At 37.2% G+C, this 22,565-nt stretch overlaps 1 protein-coding gene across 1 annotated transcript; it reads right to left on the bottom strand.

Moving 5' to 3' along the window:
- Positions 1 to 8,279: 8,279 nt before the first annotated feature.
- On the bottom strand, positions 8,280 to 8,897 carry LOC113755618. The gene has a single exon (XM_027299584.1). It carries the CDS (start codon positions 8,895 to 8,897, stop codon positions 8,280 to 8,282), a length of 618 nt encoding a protein of 205 aa, XP_027155385.1.
- Between the last annotated feature and the right edge of the window lie 13,668 nt (positions 8,898 to 22,565).

Here is a 22,565-nt window from a genome sequence, read left to right as displayed (position 1 = left end):
CATGGAGGGTGTTCCAACACTTTTCCTCAAAGTTTCAAGTTAAACCTATCTTCGGGTAAAGCGTATATTTTAGAAAATACCTTTAAGAAAGATAAATAGACATGCAGGTTCATATTCGCATAACCTGTGATCCAACACCTTTACCACCCTTTTATATCCAAACCAAGAGCTAACTCTACTAGTACATAAAACCCAATCATTTCTAATCTCTGATTCATAACAAATAGGCATTCATGTTCCTAAGAAAAGATTCGAACTTGAACTCTATCTGATTTCGATTCTCAAACGAGTTCAAAATGTGTATACATATATATATATAAATTTTGTGAAAAAGTAAAACAAGTGAATCTGGGTATAGTAATAGTCAAGTAAAATTGAAAGCGCTTTTGTTCAAGTAGAACAAATAGGTAATGAGTTCAAGTCATCTCACCAAACCAACGAAATACTTTTGGAGTTCAAACTTTCACAAAAGTTGAAATATGGCCATAGGACCACTCATAATATACGTATAAAGCAACTATTAAAATTTCGCACAGGAAAATCTCACTAAGTTCCCAACTAGGTTAATCCATTATACACTGGTAGATCTAATCTTCTGGTTTATTCTCGATTCATATTCAGTACTAGGGTCTCATTAAATTATATAAGACTATCCATCAATTTTTCTCATGAGTACGGGGTTGTCTAAGCCCTAGGCCACGACCTTTTTTTCCCATTCCTGCTGCCATACTTAATAGAAGTCTATAAGCGCAAGAAAAGGAATAATTAAGCATAAAAGAACTTAATGCATATACAAGTTGCAAAAATATTTAGAATCAAAATATGCTTCTTTACATGTATCAAAAGTTATAGCACGAGTTAAGAAGTCACAAAACAAGCCCAATATATCAAATACTGTATATAGGCAATTAAGTGTCACAAAAAATAGAAGTATATGCAAGCAGGGTACAAAAGGCCTCACGGCGTGCACCACCCTTCCTAAGTCCATAGTTAAACCAAAGGGTCCAAATATCACTAATTTCAATCAAATCACATGCCTTTACAAAATTAGATCCAATCAAACCATAACACAAGCTGAAACCAAAGGTTATCCATTCGAAATTCAAAATCTTTAATAAGCAAGCCACCAGCCAGAGCACCATCATCTCCAAGAATAACCAGTATTAGGGTTTTATAGTTAAAGCCTCAAGCTCCAAGTTCAAACCCAAGAAATAAGTACAACTTGCTAACTTACGTGTCAAATGGAAACCAAGTCAATTCACACTAACTTCGTGCTCTTGAATGCGGTTACTCTATATCTCAAAGTTCCCTCAGCCCGTACACCTAAAGATAGGCTCACTCTTCTGGAAAACCAAGAATTTTAAAACATAAGAAGAGTCTTTAAAGTAACCAAAAATCTTATCAAGTTCAAGATTTACATTATAAAAACATAAGTTCGCCATTCTTCCTAAAACTCAAGATTTTTATTTTTTTTTGTGTAAAGCATAGACAAATTCAAGTGTGAGAATACACCAGTATACAATCAAGGGGGAAAACTTAGTTTAGAAAATTTTAACCTTGTATCAGCCCATCATATACAAAATTCAACAAACTCATCAGTTATTCACAAATTTTCAGATTGAAATTCAAGTAAAATTCACATATTTACCAAAATCGGAAAATTATACTTACTTAAAGCATATATATATTATTTCCAATCATCGTTTGAAAATAAAGCTAGTACATCTTAGTTTTTCTTTAGAATTTCAAAGCAGAAATTCTTTAGGAGGTAAATGGGTGGGAAAATGCATTTTATTCCTTTAATACTCTTTTATCTTGGTTCAAAATCATCATACATGGAGTTTGACCATCAAATCTCGGTCTGTTATCCTCCATAGCCAGTACTAATAATTATCTCAATTCTTTCCACACTTACAAGTATAATAATAATTCAAATTTGTCCAATCTTTCACTACTAATCTCTCATCCCATATTTTCCTTCAATATAACATCACCTAATTCCTCAATTTCATTTCTACAAGTCCCAAGTAAGAAACTCTCAAATAATCAATTTGTTTAACCCTTAGGCTACAATAGGTCCTCATTCACATAATATTCAAATTAATCCCACAGTCAGGCATCCTAAACTTTAAGCCGAGGATACACTCAAAGATCTAGAGCCTAAGCTCTGATACCAACTGTGATAACCCCACCTCCCCCTAAGGCGAACCAAAGGGCTCGGCGAACCGCCTGCCCAGCTCTCGCCGGGACTCACTGTGACGGCCCCACCTCCCCCTAAGGCGTACCCCAGGGTTCGGCGAGTCGCCTGCCCAGCTCTCGCCGGGACTCAGTCGATCATAAAAACTAGAAAATAGATTCACGCCAAAAGAAAGTTCTATTTACACAATTACATCTTCAAAAGTTGCATAAACTAGTACATCAAGTCATACATACCACGAGTACCAGAAAGTGAACCCTAGAAGAGCTGATAACTACAACCACCACGACCACTATGTACATCTTACTCGTCAACTTTTAACAAATACAAATACAAACATTCTATAGCTCAAAATCTAACCACCTTCCCGAGAGCAATCCCCGCGTCGGCCCCCTGCTAAGGAAAACAAATAGAAAGGGGTAAGCTATATGCTTAGTGAGCAATTAGGGGGACAAATAAAACTCACATAATTAAACAAGTAAATCAGGATATTTCACATCGATGACAGAAAAGTAAAATCACAAGTGTAGGATACGGGTGGCTTCAAAGCCAGTTCAATTCCCCGAACTTGAACGCCTGTTGACACTCCGTCAACCAAGTACTCATGGTCCGTAGACTCCACTTAAACGTTCCCTGTTCACCTTATCAACCCCCGCTGGCCAGTCAACAGCACACAGCAGCTCGAGCGAAATAAAATAACTTAGCTTTCGTCAAAGCTATAACAAGTAACTAAATCCCAAGTTTAGCATGGAACTATCTTCGACCAGCCCCGGCTGGCTCGAATAGTTCGTCTAACCCTTGGAACCGGGCTGGAACCAAGCCCTGAGATATCCGATCTCTCAATAGATGGTATCTCTCAACAAGTGCACAACAAGATACTTACCCCAAACAGCACACAGCAAATGGGGTTTAATTCAAGTCACGAGATCACCCCTATCAGCACACAGCAAAAGGATGATACTCAAGTCATGTAATTCCCCTCCTCAGCACACAGCAAGAGGGTGATACTCAACATAAAGCATGAATTCTCACCTAGGAAATCGAAACAAAGGATGGGCTTAGGTCGAGTGAGATAAAGTACACCCTCGCCTACGTACCCATTTAACATGTACAAAGCACTTTAACAATTTCACATCAATAACCACCCAATTACTCACTTGATACAACTTGGCACGAAAAATGATACAATTCACGGAGCTTGACCGTCACCGTCAAAAGCCTCAAGATCTGTATGGGCAGATTATATACACACATGAGTGAAACGGCCATACAACAGCAATTTATAACTGAAACGATCGAATACAGTTGAAAACGGTCAAAATAATCAAAACGGTTACACGATCTTGTCCATAACGGGAGCTAGGGTTATCGGATCAAAATGTACTAGATAGTGTCTCGAACCTTAGACAAAAGGTTACAACTTCCATGAAGATAACTCAATCCATTTTTCAGTGTATCTAAGTTAAACTTGCAAAATATAAAACTAGGACTCCGAAGACTAGTTTATCTTTCTCGTGAAAATTCGGCGGCATGCCCCTTGTGTTTACCCATTTTCCAGCCATTTATGGCTTCAATATTTTACTCAATCCAACCCAAAGTTATCCATAACACAATTCCATTTCAATAACCATTCCATAGGCTCCAAAACAATACGAGAACAACAATTATGCTAATATCAAGTGCGGAAACAACGTTTACAAAAACAGTTTTGACGGGTTTTTGCGGAACGGGTACATATGAGGCTACGCTTATCGGATTGAAATGAAAATTATACCATTTCGAAGCTAAGACGAAGGCCTACAATTTTCATGAAGAGCACTTAGGCTAATTTTCAGTGTAACCTAATCAAATTTCCAATTCATATAACCTGGTTCCAACTATTTGGCTAATCAACCGTACTGCATTCAAATGGCCATATCTCAGTCTACCAAGGTCCGTTTAAGACGTTCTTTGTGGATTTAAAAAGATAAGACAGGGTACTAAAACTTTCATGTTTTGGAAAATGGCTAAATCCGAACGGATTATAGTGAATAAACACAGCCAAAAAGTCTGAACTGTCCACGCGGAACACTGGAATTTAACCTAGAGCAGCGAGGGTATTTTCATCTTTTCACAAGCTACGTTGCTCCAATTGAGTTGAAATTTTGTAGGCACCTATAAAATACCATTATATACAACTTTTATGTTTTAGTCTAAGCCTGATTCGGTCTCTAACTATGAGTACTAAAACCGGGCAGAACTGAATTTTCAAGTTCCTGAAATCTGGAAATTCTTGAAATCAAATGCTAATTTCTTTATTTTTGGCTTGCTTCACCATCTTAACTTCCCATATTAAACTTTAAACATCAAAGCCCCAAATTTTAAGCATTAGAAGAATCATAGGAAAGCTGTAAAAATTCAAATAAAATGGAAAATCATGATCCAAACCTCTATTTCACCACATACATCAATAATTCAACCATATGTGACATATTTAGCAACAAATCACGAATTTAATCGGAGAATCAAGGTTCTAGCATGTATACCTTTCCAAGGCAACTAGAAACAAGTGTTCAAGGTCTTTGTTCCTCAAGAAAATTACACCGGTAGGTAGCACTTGAGCTAGATAACAACTTAATCAGTTTAGAATTTTTGTTTCTCACTTGGATGGTGCAAATCAAGAAGAAAATGGTTGTTTCTTGCTCTCCCTTTTCTCTCTCTCTTGTCTCGGCCAGAAGAAGAAGAAAATGAGGAAGAATGAGCTAGATTTGGAAGATAAGAAAGCAAGAAGATTAGGATTAATTTAGACCACATGTTGGCCAACACTTGGCTCAACCACAACCACACAAATTTTCTCTTTCTTTCCTTGCATTTTAGCCACAAATTTCGGTCAAGAGATAGCCATGAGGGGGAAGATATTTTGCTCAATTAGTGATAAGCTTGTATGGTAAGAAAGTGGTGATCAAGTGGTGCGTTCAATCGGTAGTGCACGGTACACGTCGGTTCACACCGTTTTTTTCTTAAATCACATGTACTAGGGTTTTTACTTCCTATTTACTAACTTTATATCATTGCTTCTAATCACATATTATTTCTCACTTAAAAATCACTCTTAAGCACCAAATTTGATCCTCGCTTCATACCGAAAAATCATCCGGCGAAAAATCGCAAAAACCCTAATTTGCTCCAATCTTGAAAACGAAAAGTGAAACCCTACTTTCTAGGTTCATTTGCACTTATTGTGGGGTGCTTGAGTAGTAGGGCCATAATAAATGAATAATTTCCAAATAAAAGGAATTTTAAGAAAAATGTGATGAATTTTACAATTCCATAGAATAAAATTAGGGTTTTGAGTCAAATATGAGGGATTTAAACATAGTCACAAGTAAACTAGGGTTTTTGATTAAAATTTTAGGGTTTCTAGTCTTTTAAAACAAAATAAGGTTTTAAATCAAACCCAAAGAAATAACTTTAGTATCTTCCTTGAAACAAAACAATGTTTTAGAATAAAATGAACTAAAGAAACCGTAAAACAATAGCATCTTAAAAGTTGGGGTGTCACACTCACTACAGTCCTCAAATAAAATACATCACTCACATCCAATAACATAGGGTACAACCTCAAGAATAATGACATAACATTTTTCAAACTTAGAACGAGATAAGATATATTACAAATCTCAAGTAAGGGTACCATTCCCCGAATAAGACAAAAGTCCTCAGTTCTCAAATAATTACATCAAATACTTATCAAGTGAATCGAATTCAAATTATATATGAAATATCCCTTCAGGCACTAATAACTCAATACAAGCGCTTTCTTTGGCCTCGAGCCCTGTGGGAAAAAATTATTTTTGGGGGTCACTAATTAAGCCTCAGAACTTCCACTTCAAAACCTGTTAAGGAAAACAAATTGGGGTGAGCTAACGCTCAGTGAGACCAAGGGAAAAACATGCAAGCATGCGAGTAAAGACACAATATAAAGCAATAACTCGAGTAACAAGTAACTGTGAAACATTAAGCAAGTAGGGAATTTAATCACAATAAAAGGATACGGGAGCTCTCAGGAGCTAATCCACGCGCGATCCAAGCTCAGGTAGTTGACCCTCCGTCAACTTTCACAGTTATCCATGTAGAACTCCACTTACTACCTCCAGCCACCACGACACCCTCTTGGATCCGTAACCAAACAAGCATGTAGGTGGTATCACTTAACAAGTATAACACTTCCCAAGATTCACCAAGTTTCTCGACCAAGCCCTTGCCGGCTCGAGTTACAAGGCTAGCCAATGGGTTGGGGCGTCCCCCCCATTCACTTTCAGGTCGATGAGACGAAGCTCCAATCGACAAGATTTGGTCATAGCATTGAGACGGGATGAGCGGTACCTCCTACCCTAAAAGGGCATGATACATTCTGCCGCTCAATGCTCACAAAAACACTTTCATTTGCTTCACATGTAACACGTATCACTTATCAAGCAAGCAATTTCATGAAAGAGAGGACAAGGGCGATAAAGTACGCCCTAGCCTCATTAACTAGCAAGTACAAGAATAATTTCATTTAAACACTTCACATGCACTTGATACTCACCAAGTATCAAAAGTCAAAGTTTGAGAAATTAGCTCTAAGACGCTTCGCCGGGAGTTCCCTCGAAGTCCTCTTGAGATCCTGAAAGTATGCAATAATGCATTGTATCTCAAATTCCAGGCCATACAGTATTCGTGTAAAGAAAAGAAATAGTCAATTTTGACTCCAAAATTCAAGTATCCAAAGTATTTCAGTTCATAAGGAACCGACTTTCAAATGAGGTCTCAAGTGATAGGTGAACTCAAGTTCACCATGAAAATAGGTTTGAAATGCTCTAAGAGTTGTAAAAATGTAACCTAGGCCCTTAAAAGAACATTTAGGTCCAAATTGGAAATTTTCACTTTTCGAGTCATTCTTGGAAAAATCAGTCCGGAAGTTCGGAAAGTCTAAAAATGGAAAATTTTACACCGTCAAAAACTTCATTCGAAGCATAACAACTTTGTAGAAGGTCACTTTCCAAGAATCAAATCAGAAACAAGTCAATTCCTCCAAGAAAGTTTACTATTCATTGAAGATAGGTCAAAACAGTCCAAGTTTTTCCAATAATTTTGGAATTTCGTTAAAAATCATAGAATCAAAACCAGCCTTTGAAATTTGATATGCATGTAATGTACCAATCCAGGTTTCAAATGAAAAAAATGGAACTCGATTCCGATGTTCCTAGCTCAAGAAATAAACAGTTGAAGTTCGCTAAAATTCCTGGACTGTTGGCCTTTCCAGAAATTTTCCAGATTTAATGCACTTCGCTAATTAGGCCGTATCTTACTCGATTCTCAGTGATATTGAAAACGGTTGGTGGTGTTAGAAACTAGGTTCACAAGGATATATTTATGTAGAAGAAATCATTTCCAAAATCCAGACATAAGCGGTTCAAAATCAAGCAACAAAATGGATTTTCTGGACAGTCTCGGATGAACAGTAATAAACAGACAGCCAACTTTCAAATTTTCGCGTGTCCAATTTTCGCGCTCGTTTGCAATTTTGTGCACTAAACCTCTGAGGTTTTCCCTAGTACATTAATAGTACATTACTAGTAGTCTATATCATGTTCTTAAAATCTCCAATTAATCAAATTAATGTGCCTGTCGGGGCCTTTTCGGCACGCGCGCGTATAAAGGTCAAACTTAAGGGTTTTCTCGTTTGAACTTGGAAATTCAACTTATTCGATTCTAAAACTCTAAAATATGATAATCCAAGTATATATATATAACAATAAAAAATTCACGATAAGCAATTCATCTTGAATAAATTTGGGCATTAAAATAATATGCGCGTAAAGAACAAATCGGTAAAATTTATTTTCGAGAAATTCATGTACTTTAGTATTTTTTTTTTTTGGGTAACTCGAGTACGAAATATTTTTAAAATGACCAATTTAACAATATTTTAAAATAATAAAATTATGGGTCCTCACATGGTCGGCTAGGGCCCACATGGGCTGTCCAACCTTTATTCTCAAGCCTATATTAGTCGCTTAACTCGATAGTGAAGTCCATTATGCAGTTCATCCTTTCTCTAGTAATCTGAGGCTTCTTCATGGACTTGGAGTAGGCTCACCATCATGTGTTTAGCCTCTTGAATCCTTCCAATGCGTGTATGAACAATTTGGAGGTTCTCACGCATCTTTCTTGCTCTTGCTCGAGTCATTGGTCTAGGGTTTATTGATGGTGCATGTAGATCATTCGTACTCGAGCCTTGTGAAGTGACGACTTGAGGTCTTGGTGGTTCCTCATCATTCCCCTCCTCTTGAGAAGGATTTGTCCTCAAATCGAAGTCGTCACCTACATCAAATGGAAGTAAGTCAGCAACATTGAAAGTAGAGCTAACACCGTACTCACCTGGAAGGTCAAGTTGGTAGGCGTTGTCGTTGACTTTGGCAAGGATTTGAAAGGGCCCATCTCCATGGGGCATCAACTTGCTTAGCCTCTTCTCAGGAAAACGCTCCTTGCGCATGTGTAGCCACACCCAGTCTCCTGGTTCGAACAGTAGTTGCCTACGTCCCTTGTTTGCATGTTTGGCAAATTGCTCCGTGCGTTTCTCAATGTTTGCTCGTGCCTTCTCATGCAGTTGTCTCACCACTTCGGCCTTTTTCTTACCATAAAGGCTAGCATGCTCACTCAAGGGTAAGGGCATAAGATCTAGTGGTGTTAATGGGTTGAAACAGTACACCACCTCAAAAGGAGAAAATTGAGTGGTAGAGTGGGTAGAACGGTTATAAGCAAATTCAATGTGAGGTAAGCATTCTTCCCATGTTCTCAAGTTGCGTGTAATTAAGGCACGTAGCATAGTAGACACAGTCTGTGAGAACCCTGACTTAAAATACAATTCCCCTAAACTACATGCCTAGCACTAAGATTTAAACCACTTCTTATATGCCATAGCATTGTATTTTACATGTGTTACAACAAATCCCTTGTATTGACCCTCACTTTAAAACACAATTTTCTTATTTACATGCCTTATTATAAGATCTAGACCATTTAATATATGCCCTTGTATTATATTCCCTATGTGTCATAACATTTCCCATGTATTACATTTCATTTCTTTTTACTTCAATTAAAAACAATTTTTTTGAGATCGTTACATTTTTCTACCACTTACATTTTGCCAAGTGGTAATTATTTGTGGTAGGGACTTTATATGAGAGATTAGAGATGTTAAATAGGTATTGGTATATTTGGAAGGGTTGAACTATCATTAGTCAAAGGATTAAGAGAAGTTATGGACAAGAAATGGGCTATGTGGCAAAACCCTAGCCAAGTATTTTGTTTGATCAAAGATTAGAAGATAATTTAAACTAGCCTTAGCCATTTTTTCTCCTTTATGGCCGAATTTCTTGAAGCTTAGAGAGGAAGAGAGAAACTCCATTTTTCCTTGCTTTCCAACCCTAGTAAATCAAGAGCAAAAACCAAAAGAGAAAGATCTTGAGTTAGTTGAGAAACTTTCTTGCAATCCTAGAGTTTGTTCCAAGCTTGAAGCTTTCACTTTGGTGGGTTGTTTGGTGACTTAAGCAACTTGTAAGAGAGGTAAATGACCTTTAAATTAGAGTTTTATGATATTATATCACCTACTTTAAGTTGTAATGGCAAACTACAAGTTGTTTTGGTTGAGATTTGGGGTTAATTTCTTGAATGAAACAAGTAGTAGTTGAGTTAGTTTTTATGCCTACCAAGTATTTGATGAAATGTTTGGATCTTGTTCATGTTTGTTTATGAGGTATTAACATGTTTTAAACCTCTTTTGAGTTAGATCTACCACTTGATGTGTTGTTTAAATGAAAATCATGAAAGGATGAAAGTTAGATGAACATGTAAACTTGTGGACTGATTTTCTTGCCTTGGCTGACCGGTATTGGAAGAAGGGGTTTCCCCTTGATTTTTGTCGTTCAAATGTACCCTATTCAAGCCTAATAATCATGGCTAGACATTGGTTAAGCTCATGGGTGAGTTGAATGAAATTTGAGCAAGTAAAGTAGTGGTTTGGTCTATATAGTGGACTGGTTTGATTTTCTTGATGGCTAGGCTACTATGGTTATTCTTATTCATGTTGATGTATTTTATTTTGAAATCCAATGGTCCTAGGTGATGTGACCCCCTATATATGAACATTTGAGGACTGATTTGGGTGAATTTGAACCAAAACAAATGAGGATAGCACCAAGAACTAATGTAGTTTTGCTTGAGGTTAGGGCTGATCCAGGGTTGGAAAAACAGCCGAATTGTCTGAGCTACTGGTACTGCTAGGAGATGAACTAGAGTGTGTAATTGATACCGTTGGAAAGGTCTTCGAGTCTAGTTTCCAACGCCACCAACGGAACCTAATTCCGACCTTCCTACAGTGAGATATAGCAGTTTTACCGAGACTGTGCGGGCACGACTGTTTTGCCCGTGAAGAATCTTTTAAGCTTGAATGAAACTTTTCTTTTGCCAAACTTTCATGCACTTACCAAACTTGTTTTCTCATGAACTTTCACTGTAATTTGGACCTCATTTGCATGATGAATTGAGTAGCTTTAACTACTCACTTGGTCACTTAATGAGCCTATGATTGAGTGAGAAATGAACCTAATTTGTTAACGATTTTCACTCGTTGCCCTAGAATTGGGAAACGAAGGTAGTCGTAACTGAGACACTTGACGTTTGACTACTACATTGCTTGATAGGTGAGTGTTCCACTACCTGCTACCTGTTATGTGAAATATCTGAATATCTAAAATACTTGATTTATGACTGTTGGAGCCAAATACTGTTTTGATAAAATGGAGGCGAGCGTGTACTTTATCGCACTCGACCTCCCTTGTTTTCCAATGAGGCTCTGTATACTGTTATTATGAGATGTGATTTCTCTAGATATGACTGTGTTTGAGTTGTTTGGGTGATATCCCGTCAATTACTGCTACTGTTTGGGTACCCAACCTCTTAGGTGAGTCGGTTGTATCGAGCCAGCAAGGGCTTGGTCGAGAAGGCCGATAAACCTTGGGGACTGATGTTTGGAGGTCCCTGGTGAAGTATAGCCGTTGTGCTTGCTTGTTGTGTTGCCCAACACCACTAGTGGTAAAATCCTCGACTTGATCTTGTTTCTTTGGAATCTTGGATTCCTGGTATACTCGAGTATTACCAAACTATTGTTTGTGGCGTGCGGGCTCGGTAGGGGGTTGAATGGTGGACAGAGATCGGTGAAAGTGGTGTTCTATGGACTTGATATTCTGTGTATACAAGTGTTGACGGAGAGTCAACAGAGACATTTATGATCAAGCTCAAGGGGATTTTGGCTTTTGAAAGCCACCCGTATCCTTGAATTAAACTGTGTTTAAACTACCTTTCCATTGTATGGTTTATTTGATTATTTTGTGCCCCTATTTGGCTATGTGATTATTTGTTTTACTTGGAACCTCACTGGGCTTTAGCTCACCCCACTCCCTTTGTTTACCTTAACAGATCGGGGACGGACTAACGGTCAAGAGCTTTCTTAGCTTTATTTTGGTTGAACTTGTAACCTTTTGTTTAAGATGACTTTACTTTTGACTTTTGTAAACTTGAATTCATAAGTTCGACTTATGTTATGTAATTGTAGTGTGGAGTGCTAAGTGTGATTTTTAGATTGCCATTCTAAGTTTGGAAAGTGGCTTGACGTTTATATGCCATTAGGGTTTGTACGCTTCAATTTGAAGTTATTTCACCAGTTATTTTGAGTTGCTAGTTCTTTGATCGACCGAGCCCCGGCAAGAGCTAGGCAAGCAGTCCGCTGATACCCTAGGGTTTACCCTAAGGAGAGGTGGGGCAGTCACACAGTCCTATTAACTACCTCGGTTTGGCTATCAGTTTGAGGGTGACTAGTGTTGAAAACAACAACTTAGTGCCTAATTTAGACCAAAGTGTTTTCCAAAAATAGCTCAAAAATTTAACATCATGATCAGAGACTATAGTGCGGGGAATACCATGCAAACGGACTACCTCTTTAAAGAACAGGTCAACAATGTATGGTGCATTATCAGTTTTGTGACATGCAATAAAGTGTGCCATTTTTGAGAACCTATCTACTACCACAAAGATGGAGTCATGTCCTCTTTTTGTCCTAGATAAACCAAGAATAAAGTCCATAGAAATATCCACCCAAGGTTCACTAGGTATAGGCAAAGGCATGTAGAGACCATGTGGGTTTACCTTGGACTTGGCGCGAAGTCCAAGGTAAACCCACATTGAATGCATCGTGCAACCCCTCTCTCGACATCCCTTTGCATGTTTGGCCAGTATAAGTCCTCCTGCAAGATGGAGAGAGTTTTAGCTATCCCAAAGTGTCCCATTAGTCCCCCACTATGGGATTCTTTAACTAGTAATTGACGAATTGAGCATTTAGGGATGCATAAGCGGTCTAAGTAGTAAAGGAACCTGTTGTCTATGAAGAATTTCTCTTGGGCCTTTTGCTTGCATGCTTCAAACACTAACTTAAAATCGTCATCAGTTGTATATAAGTCTTTGATAAGCTCAAAACCAAGTAATTTAGCATCTAAAGTAGCAAGAAGTGTGTACCTTTGTGAGAGTGCATCAGCGACTATAGTAGACTTACCAGTCTTGTATTTTATAACATACGGGAAAGTCTCTATGAATGAGATCCATCGCACATGTCTCTTACTCGACTTGTTTTGAGATTTGAGAAACTTGAGTGATTCTGTGAGGACTCGCAAATTTTCTTATTTTAAATTCCTATTACTAGCTTATTTAAATATTTAATTGGCCGTTTACTCCGAATATTTTATTTCAACCTTTTTAAACCCAATTACATGGAACTATGACTTACTTATATTTTTAAAATGACTTGTTACAAAATTTAATTTTGAAAGCTCGTTTAGTGAGAATAGTGGATGCGTGTTTGGAGACAATAATCGAATCGAGGATACAATAAGCTTAGAAAATTGGAGACTTGCACATTAGTCTTGAAATAGGTATTTTTATGTTTAAGTGCTCAATTATTAGTTAGTGATACTATCGTTATAAGAATTTCTTGAAAATTCCGCTTTATCGCGCAAAAATCGGAAGTACGTGTTTTTACGCGCGCAATTAATGGAGGGGCTTAAGACCTTTATTTTGGGACTATTAAGAATGAATAATAATAATATGAATGAAAGTGTATTAGAGGTTTAGTGCACAAGTGAAATAAATTCGAGTGGAATCGAGCATGATACGCGCGCGTACGCGCGGGAGAGAGAGTTGACTTTTGAACCGATTTAGAGCCACACATTTTAGCTTCTCTTGGAAGCTTCATTTGCAGCCAAAACCTCTCTATCTCTTGCTCCAAACAGCTGGCCATCAAGGAAGGAAAGGAACCAAAGAGCTCTTCAAATTCCTACTTCATTTCTTGCTCAAACCAACTCAAATTCACACTACACTTTGCTAACCACTTGGAGATCACCTCCAGCTAGGAAAAAGGGGGCTTGCTCTCATGGTTTTTATTGAGCTACAAGGACCAAAATTTCTACCTTGATCATTTCAGAAAGTAAGTGATGATCAACCCCTTAATTCTTGATTTATGGAAGTTAGATTACACTCATGAGCTCTTGGATTCTCATGGGTAGCTTTAAATTGTTGGAAATTTGGTGAGTGGGCTCTATGAACTCCCACTTTGGCTTGATGGACTGATTTTGTGAGTTTTGATGTTAATAATGTTGGATTAGTGCTTAAATTAGTAGAAATAAGTGGTATTGTGGATGAAAGTTGAAAGGAAGTGAAGGGGAGAATTTTTCCATTTCTGCCCCGGTACATGCCGTGGCCTTAGAGCAATTTTTTTTGTGGTTCTAACGACTTGTTTATGATGTATACATGTTGTGTGGGTTGTGTAGAAAGTTTCATCAAAAAATTTCAGGATTTGGATGGGTAAATGTTGAGTTTTCGAAAGTCTAGTAAAACTGGAATTTTTCCCGAAACTGCTCTGGCAGTGTTTTTCAAACGGCTATAACTTTTTGCTCCGATGTCAAAATCGAGTGCCGTTTGCGGCACTGGAAACTAGACATTCCCAGATTTCCAACGGTATAAAATGGACATTTTGATTCCACCTGAGTAGTCCATACTAATCATTTGAACATGACTGTCCTGTTTCGCGTCTACACTGGGAGCTCTGTTTTGAGCAGCGAATTGATGCTCAAATATGAGCTAGTTGTGGATAGAATTTTAAAATGATTGCTTCTAAGAAATTGTAGCCTTATAAATGTAGTTTCAACGCCACACACTATGCTCAATTCCGAGTTGAATTGAGTAAATAATGTCCAAATTACAGACCTGCATCACTGCTTGAAAACCCTCATTTTGGACTGATCAATGGCCTATCTTGTTTGGGGACTTGTTATTTTGAAAATTTTGGTATCAATCATTTACCAAATGTATATTTGATGTTTCTCAGACTTTTGTTTCATAAATGGACCAGATTTGAATCGTTTTCATTGGGCAAAATGTTTGAAAAGGAAGAAGGAAGCAAATGACAGATTGGTCTTGGGATTTTCTTGAACTTTGGTAGTTTAGTTCACTACCTTTCCGTGTGAATTTTCAAATAAAATTTGGTAGAGGAGTAGTCCTCATATGGAAGTTGAATTGCACCAATCTTGGTGTCAATCTAAGACCATTTCGATATACAAATGATGTCCCAAAGTTGCTCTTCGAATCTGGAAAATTTTCCTTTTCTCTTGGCCGAATGGTCAAATCTGATTTGGGAAGTTATATTTCAAAAACCTTGATGTCAATTACTTCTAAATTACTTATTGGATGTTTATGGAACATTACTTTCAATATTTGAATTAATTGAAGTTGATTGTGTGGAACAAAGCTTTTAAAAAGGAAAATTGAAGTACAAGGCAGAATTGCCTTGGAAATTCTTGGAAATTTAGTGGCTTTGTTAATTGACTTCCCGAACGAATTTTTATATGAAATTTGATAGAGGAATAGCCCTTATATGGTAGAGTAATACTACCAAATTTTGTACCATTCCGAGTCTATTTCAATGTCCAACTGAAGTCCCAAAGTTCATGTTTCAAATCTGGAAATTCTTGATCAATGAGGAATTTTTGGTCAAATTTGAGCTACTATATCTTGGCGCTCAAAGCTTCGATTCTTGTTCTGTTTATTTTGTTTTAAACTTTTATTGTAACTCTAATTGAGTTTCAAATTTGAGAGGTTAGTTCAAATTCTATGAATTTTGCCGAATTTCCAAAGTTGGCCAAAAACCAACCCCGAAACTGCCTTGATAGCCTAAAATAGTAACTTTGAGCCAAATTTTGAATGTCTTCCATTTGGAATCATGGAAAACTTTCTTCTAGGAACTTTTAGTACTTTGGAAGAAGTTTCCAACGGTACCATGCTTTCCAATTTTGGACTTGTAAAGAGTGAGATATGATTTTTTAAAGATCTCGTATCAAAGCTGAAATTTTCGAAACTTAAGGACATGAAGTTTTTCGAATTCTCCTTTTCCCTTCGATATCACATGATCATTTTATATTTGAATTTAGAGATGAAAACCAGATTTCTCTTGTGCTTTAAAACCCGGCCTTTGAGCCTCGATTTACGAGTAATTAAGGCTCGTACTTGCGAGATTTTCTTAGATTGTACTAGCGTGCAATCTTTCTTGATAAATAGGGGTTTTAAGTGGTAGTATTTAATAGTTAATTGTTATTTGCTTAGGCGCTCAAGGGGACTTTCAAGAGGAACTCGAAGCCGACACCTAAACACTTGTTTGAGCACTTACTCATTTGTTTTGAATAGGTGAGTGTTCCATATAGGAGTACGTGATTTGAAAAGTTTTATGACATGTTTACTCCATGGTCATTATGTATTTAATTGTTAAGTACTATCGATAATTGCTCCTATGGACTTTTCCATCATTTTGAGTCGAGTGTGTGTATTACCGCGCTCGTTCTCACTTAAGTAAAATGTACTTGAACTACTCGATATGAAATACTTGAAATGCATATTTACATGAAGCATTTCAATGATTGATTATGCTATGGCTGCATAAGTCGATTGGAGTAAATCTCCTCGACTCTTAAATGGTAAAAGTAGGGAACGGCTAATAGGCGACCTACGAAAATGATGAATTCTTACCATTAACCGAGATGATGTACCGTTTACCGTTTACCGATTTACTTGATTACCTGCTTACTTGATTATCGTAAATTACATGTTTATATAAAATTACCACATATTACTTATGTGTTTAAGTGTTAAGTGTTAATCATAATTGCTCATATGAAATCGGCCACCATTTTAAGGCGAGTGTGTACTTTATCTCACTCGGCCTACTAAAATGATAAATTTTTACCATACACCAATTTACTTGATTACTTATGCATGTTGTAAGCACTAAGCTGAACTGGGTCCTGCCCTTGGTTACTAACCTACTCAAGCCAGGACTGGGCTCGGTCGGGTAGCTTGGAACCCTGGGACACCGTTTCGGTATACTCGAGTATTACCACTGGAGGGATAAGGTGATGGCCAGACAACCGAGGGGATCACTGGAGCTATAAGGTGAAGTTGACCGTAATGGTTCCACTGGAACACCGTATCCTTCAATGTGTGTTTATTTTTGCACACTGATAATTGTATCATACTAATGTGCCAAGATGCAACCTTGAACCATGCTTGTATTATGCTCAAATTACTTGATTTATTAGAACTGCTAGAGTGTCTTGGAACCTCACTGGGCTGTGTAGCTCATTCCACGTTTTTGTTTTCCTTAATAGGGTTCGAGACCAAAGGTGCTCGTGAATAGTGCTAGATTGTTTTCTTTTGAAAACTTTAAGTTGTATTACAGCAGATGACTGTAATAAATATTCTTTTGGGTTGTATTAAACTTGAGAGCTGACTAATTGTAAGTATGAAGTGTTTTGGAGTACTTTAAATATATATATTGAAGTTATTTGAAGTATTCCTAGTTTTGAATTATGGATTGTACCGAGTCCTGGCGAGAGTTGGGCAGGCGTCCCGCCGATACCCTTGGGTTCGCCCTTGGGAGAAGTGGGGGCGTCATAGATTCGTGGTCAGTGTGTATGACAAACTCCTTAGGTTGTAGGTAGTGTTGCCACACTTGTAGTGCTCGAATCAAGGCATACAACTGTGAGGACCCGAATTTTTACTTATTTTAATCTTATTTTAATGGCTTAATTAATTATTTATCCACCCGTTTTCTCCAAATAAGCTATGACAAAAGGTTACAACTTTCATGAAGACAACTCGACCCATTTTTCAGTGGATCTAGGTCAAATTTGCAAAATACAGAACGAGAACTCCAAAGGCTAGTTTATTCCTCTAGTGAAAATTTGAGCGGCATGCCCCTTGTGTTTACCTATTTTTCAGCCATTTATAACTTCAATATTTTCCTCAAATCAGTCCCAAAGTCACACATATGCAATGGTAACACAATAGCCCTTCAACTAGGCTCAAAATAATCCAATTACAACACAGGTCTTAACATGGCAACCAAAATTCAAGTTTAAAGACGAATAGCCAAATGGCAGATTTGACGTCTCTTAGCGTATCGGTCGCACCCGAAGCTACGCTTATCGGATTGTGGTACAACTTATATTGTTTTGAAGTTAAGACGGAGAACTACAAGTCTCATGAAGACATCAAGGGAAAATTCTTTCATTTCCAAGGTCAAATTTATCGATTACAGAACTAGAATTCCACCATCAGGCTAGTTAACCGCACTGTGTTCAATTGACAATAACTCAAGCTACAATAGTCCAATTGAGGCGTTTTTAGCTGCGTTGGAAAGCCATAACATAGCACTACAACTTTTATGTTTTGGCCAAAGGCTAATTCAATATGGATCAAGGTGAAAAACGCCGGCCAGAATGATGAAATGTCAAAACTGTCCACGGAACTCTACCTATGGCAGTCAAGGGTATTTTTGTCATTTTACAAGTTACAGTGTCAGGATTGAGCTGAAATTTTTTAGGCAGCTATAAAACATCATTTCCTACAACTTTCATGTTTGGAGCTAAGTCTAATTCGGCCTCCATCATAGCCAAATGGAACCGGTCAGAACAGGGCAGTGAAGAGCTTCAAATCTGGAATTCAATGAATTTAAGGTGCAAACTTCACATTTCTTGCTTGAACCACTACCTCAACTTCCTATACAAGGTTATAGACACCATATAACATCTAAACAACAAGAAATGTAAGTGAACAATTCAAAACCCTAACTCACAATTCCACCACCACAATCATCAAAATCACTTAAATAGGTATCACAATGCATGAATACAAGTTGCTACATAACTTAAACAAGACTAAGGGGAAGGAAGAAGATGGTCAGTCATAATATCTCAATAAAAGGCTTGCAAGAGATATCCTTTACCTTTCCTTGCAAAATTTAGCTCCCCAAGCTTCCTAAACTCTCAAATTAGAAGTTAATCGGTTTAGTTTTCTTCATTTCTCACTCAAACAAGCTAAGCTCAAGATGGATTGAGATGGTTTCCTCTCTCTTTTTTCCTCTCAAACTCACGGCTGGAAGGCTGAAAATGAAGGCTCAAATGAAGCTTCAAGAAGGTTAAAATGATAGGAATTAATTTGGGTCAAAGTTGACAAGTGTCACACTTTGATTGGAAGTCAAATTTTGTTCTTTTCTCTCTTATTTTTGGTCCAATATTTCGGCTGCCTTGAGGATATTTTGGGGGCTGATTTTAATCAATTAATAGCAAGGAGATTAAGATAATAAAGTAGTGTTCAAGTGGTGCACTCACTCGATAACAAACAGTACTCGTCGGTTCAACCCGTTTTTTCTTAAATCGCGTATACTAGGGTTTTAACTTATAATTCACTAACTTTTGATTCTTACTTCTAATGACACACTTAATATCATTTAAACTCACCCTTAATCACTTAATTTAGTGCACACATCTCATCGAGTGAGCACACGGTCAAAATACGCAAAAAGCCCTACTTTACCCGAACTAAGAACCTAAAGGGAAAACCCTTGATTCTATGGTTGATTGCAATTACTGAGGGTGTGAATAAGTAGTAAAGCTATTAGAAAGGAATAAATGCCAAATAAAAGGAATTTTAAGAAAAATGTGAGGGATCTTACAATTCCATTGATTACAATGAGGGTTTCGATTAAAATATGAGAGATTTAAGAAAACCGGTTAGTCACAAGTAAACTACAGTTTTTTATTAGAATTTAGGGTTTCTAGTCTTTTAAAACAAAATAAGGTTTTAAATCAAACCCAAAGAAATAAACTTTAGTATCTTCTTTAAAAACAATCTCCTAACATTCGGTATATCACAATACCGGCACGACTAATTGGAGATTTGGAGATTTAACCTCGGACTAGTAAGAATGAGTATTAGTGGTGTAAGAGAAACTATTTTGAAAGATTAGTATTTGAGAGAAAGAAACAAGAAGAAAACTGGTAGTGCATGACACTATTTGGTCACTATTCCTAGTTGACCTTTTAAGCCACCAAAAGCAAGTTTTCTTTTCAATTTCACATTACAATTCAAAGCTGCATCTCTTCTCCTTTTCCTCTCACTTGGCTGGCCATTGGAGCTCAAAAATAAGGGTAGAAAACTCCTTCTTCAAAAAACAAATTTTGCTCCAAGAATTTCTCCAAAAACCTTCAAACCTTTGGAAGTTGATCAAGCTAGAAGAAAGCTCTAGTCTTGTGGTGATTTCTTGGTGAATTGGTGGTGTAAAGCTTGACTTTACCTAGGGTTCAAGAAGCTTTGGAGAGGTAACAAGTTTCACTTCACTTGATCTTTAGTTTCATTCAAGATTTAGTAGTAGTTTTGGGTTGTTATGAAAGGGTATTTGAAACCCTAAACAAAGCTAGGCTCGATGACTTGAGCATATCCTTGTTTCTTGATTTACTCTTAGGTAGAGGCCTTGAGGTGGTGATACGAACAAGAGGAGCCATTGGAGTAAAGCCATGAGTTTTCTTGGCTGGTTGTATCAGGTGGATTACTAGGTAGCGTACTTGAGGATTCCTTGTTGTTTGGTTGTGATTTTTGTGATTTCTAGCTTGATTTTGGACTTGAAAGTTGGAGAGAAAAATGTGAAGAGAAGGAGAGGAATTACTGTCTGAATTTTGCTAATTTATTTCCCTTGATATAATTTTGAAATTTGTTGTTAAAATTGCTGCAAAAATTCTTGTTATATGTTGGATTGTGTGTATGAGAATTATCTCTCAAAAATCATTTCATTTGAGTGGGTGAAAGCTAGGTTAAAGAGAGAAATCAAACCTGAAAAATTTCTGGTCAGTGCAGCCTGCTTATGCGCACTCAACTGCATATAATTTTTTGTGCAGGAGTCAAAATCAAGTTTCATTTGTGGCATTTGATACTAAACTCTGAGCGATTTATAATCGTATAAAATACCCCTGCTAATTCATTTTTTATGAGCCGTAGTGAACCAGCAAAGTTGACTGATTTTCTCCTACTGTTTTATCCGTGAGACCTGCATAGTTGCAGCTTGTAGCTCGTTTTCACTCCTCTTGTAACATGAATTTGAAGACAATTTCTTCTAATGATTTTTACCACTTTGAATCTAGTTTTTAACGCCATAAATCATGCTAATTTTTTATTTATGTAGCCTTAGTTATGACCTGATTTACAAACTGTGTCAAGTGTTCCAAAGCTGGAAATTCGTGAACCAGGTTTCAAAAATCAGCTTTCATGAAACTATTGTATCTCGGTGTAGAAAGATCCAAATTAGTTCTGCTTGTTGAGTTTGAAACTATACCTGGAGTTCTTTCAGTGTCATAAATTTCAAGGGCTGATTCTATTTCTATAAATTTTGCCAAATTTCCAAATTTCACTGAAAATGCAAGATTGTTTTGCCCTGTTTTTACTGAAGTAGTGAATTGGAGCTAAGATTTGATCAATTTATGATTTGAATATGGAAAAAGTGTCTTCTAGAGAGTTTTAGTTCATTGAATCTATTTTCCAATGGTATAAGATTTACAAATTTTGAACTAATGGAACTCAAGTTATGATTTTTCAAAAAATACTGTCCAAAACTGAATTTTCTTTATATAGAAGCAAAAACTCCAAAGTGGTTTGGAAACATTTCCTAGGTATTAAACCTAGCTTACTTAATTATTTGCACCTCATTTCATACTTGAGAAATGAATTTCACCTCCTAGTATTGCGCCTTCGATTTCCATGAAAATGAACCATAAATGGAGCGTTTTAACTAGAGTAATTCTTAAGGAACTTCACTAATCTTACATTGGAACTTAGAACTTTTAACTTCCATATTTACTGTGAAAATAAGCAGCGTTTTGATGGATTTTGACTCCATAGGATTTGAAAACATGAACGCTCCTTTATATTCTAAAACTTGGGCATAGGATTAGAAGTTTTGAGATATGAAAACCATCTTTCCTTTCCTCAATTTTCATGCCAAAAATTAAGTAGGGTACTTTCTTCTTGGACTCAAGATTTCTTGCCACGGCTTGACTCGAAAACGACTTTTGAGTTCTCCTTGAGTGTTATTTCAATACTTAAACGAAAAAGTCTCTTTTAACTCGACTTGAACTTGTGGCTTTGAGTGTGGGTAGCAAGAGGATATTTTTCTTATTAGCCTTGGTTGAATACCTAGGTAATCGTGATTGTGCATGTCTCAGGTGATCACGTGGACACCGAGGAGCTTGTTTGACCTCTTGCTTCTGCTCTCATTTATGCTCTTGACTTTTCATGAGTGTCAACTGCATGTTTCATGTACTATGATTGAAATGATATGTGTACAAGTGTTATGTGAAATTGTCTTGATTTATGAACTTGTCGAGGCAAAGGTGTACTTTATCTCCCTTGTCCTCTCCCTCTCGAATAATCACTACTTGTATATGACATTGCGTGACTTGAATTTGTACTTGAACATGCTTGTAATCATGAATACTGAGCGGCAGCATGTACCACACCCGATTCGAGTGGGAGGTGCCTCTTATACCGACTCAGTACTATAATCGATTTTAAGTCGATTGGAGCATTGTCTCATCGACCACTTATACTTGTGGGGACACCCAAAACCCAATGGCTAGCCATTCAACTCAAGCTAGCAAGGGCTTGGTTGAGGAACTTGGTGAATCTTGGGCTCATATACTTGACTTGCTTGGATATACTCGAGTAATATCAAAACTTGTTTGACGTTCAGACCCGATAGGGGGTGTAACGGTGGACGGAAATTGGTGAAAAGTTGTGAGGATCCGAATTTTCCTCACTTATAATTCCATTTTAATGGCTTAATTAATTATTTATTCACCCATTTTCTCTGAATAATTTATTTCAACCCTTTTTGAACCATTTATATGGAACT

Source organism: Coffea eugenioides, unplaced genomic scaffold (assembly GCF_003713205.1).
Source record: "Coffea eugenioides isolate CCC68of unplaced genomic scaffold, Ceug_1.0 ScVebR1_162;HRSCAF=658, whole genome shotgun sequence".
Taxonomy (NCBI): domain Eukaryota; kingdom Viridiplantae; phylum Streptophyta; class Magnoliopsida; order Gentianales; family Rubiaceae; genus Coffea; species Coffea eugenioides.
Note: the sequence above shows the minus strand (reverse complement) of the source record. Positions and strands in the feature narration are given on the sequence as shown.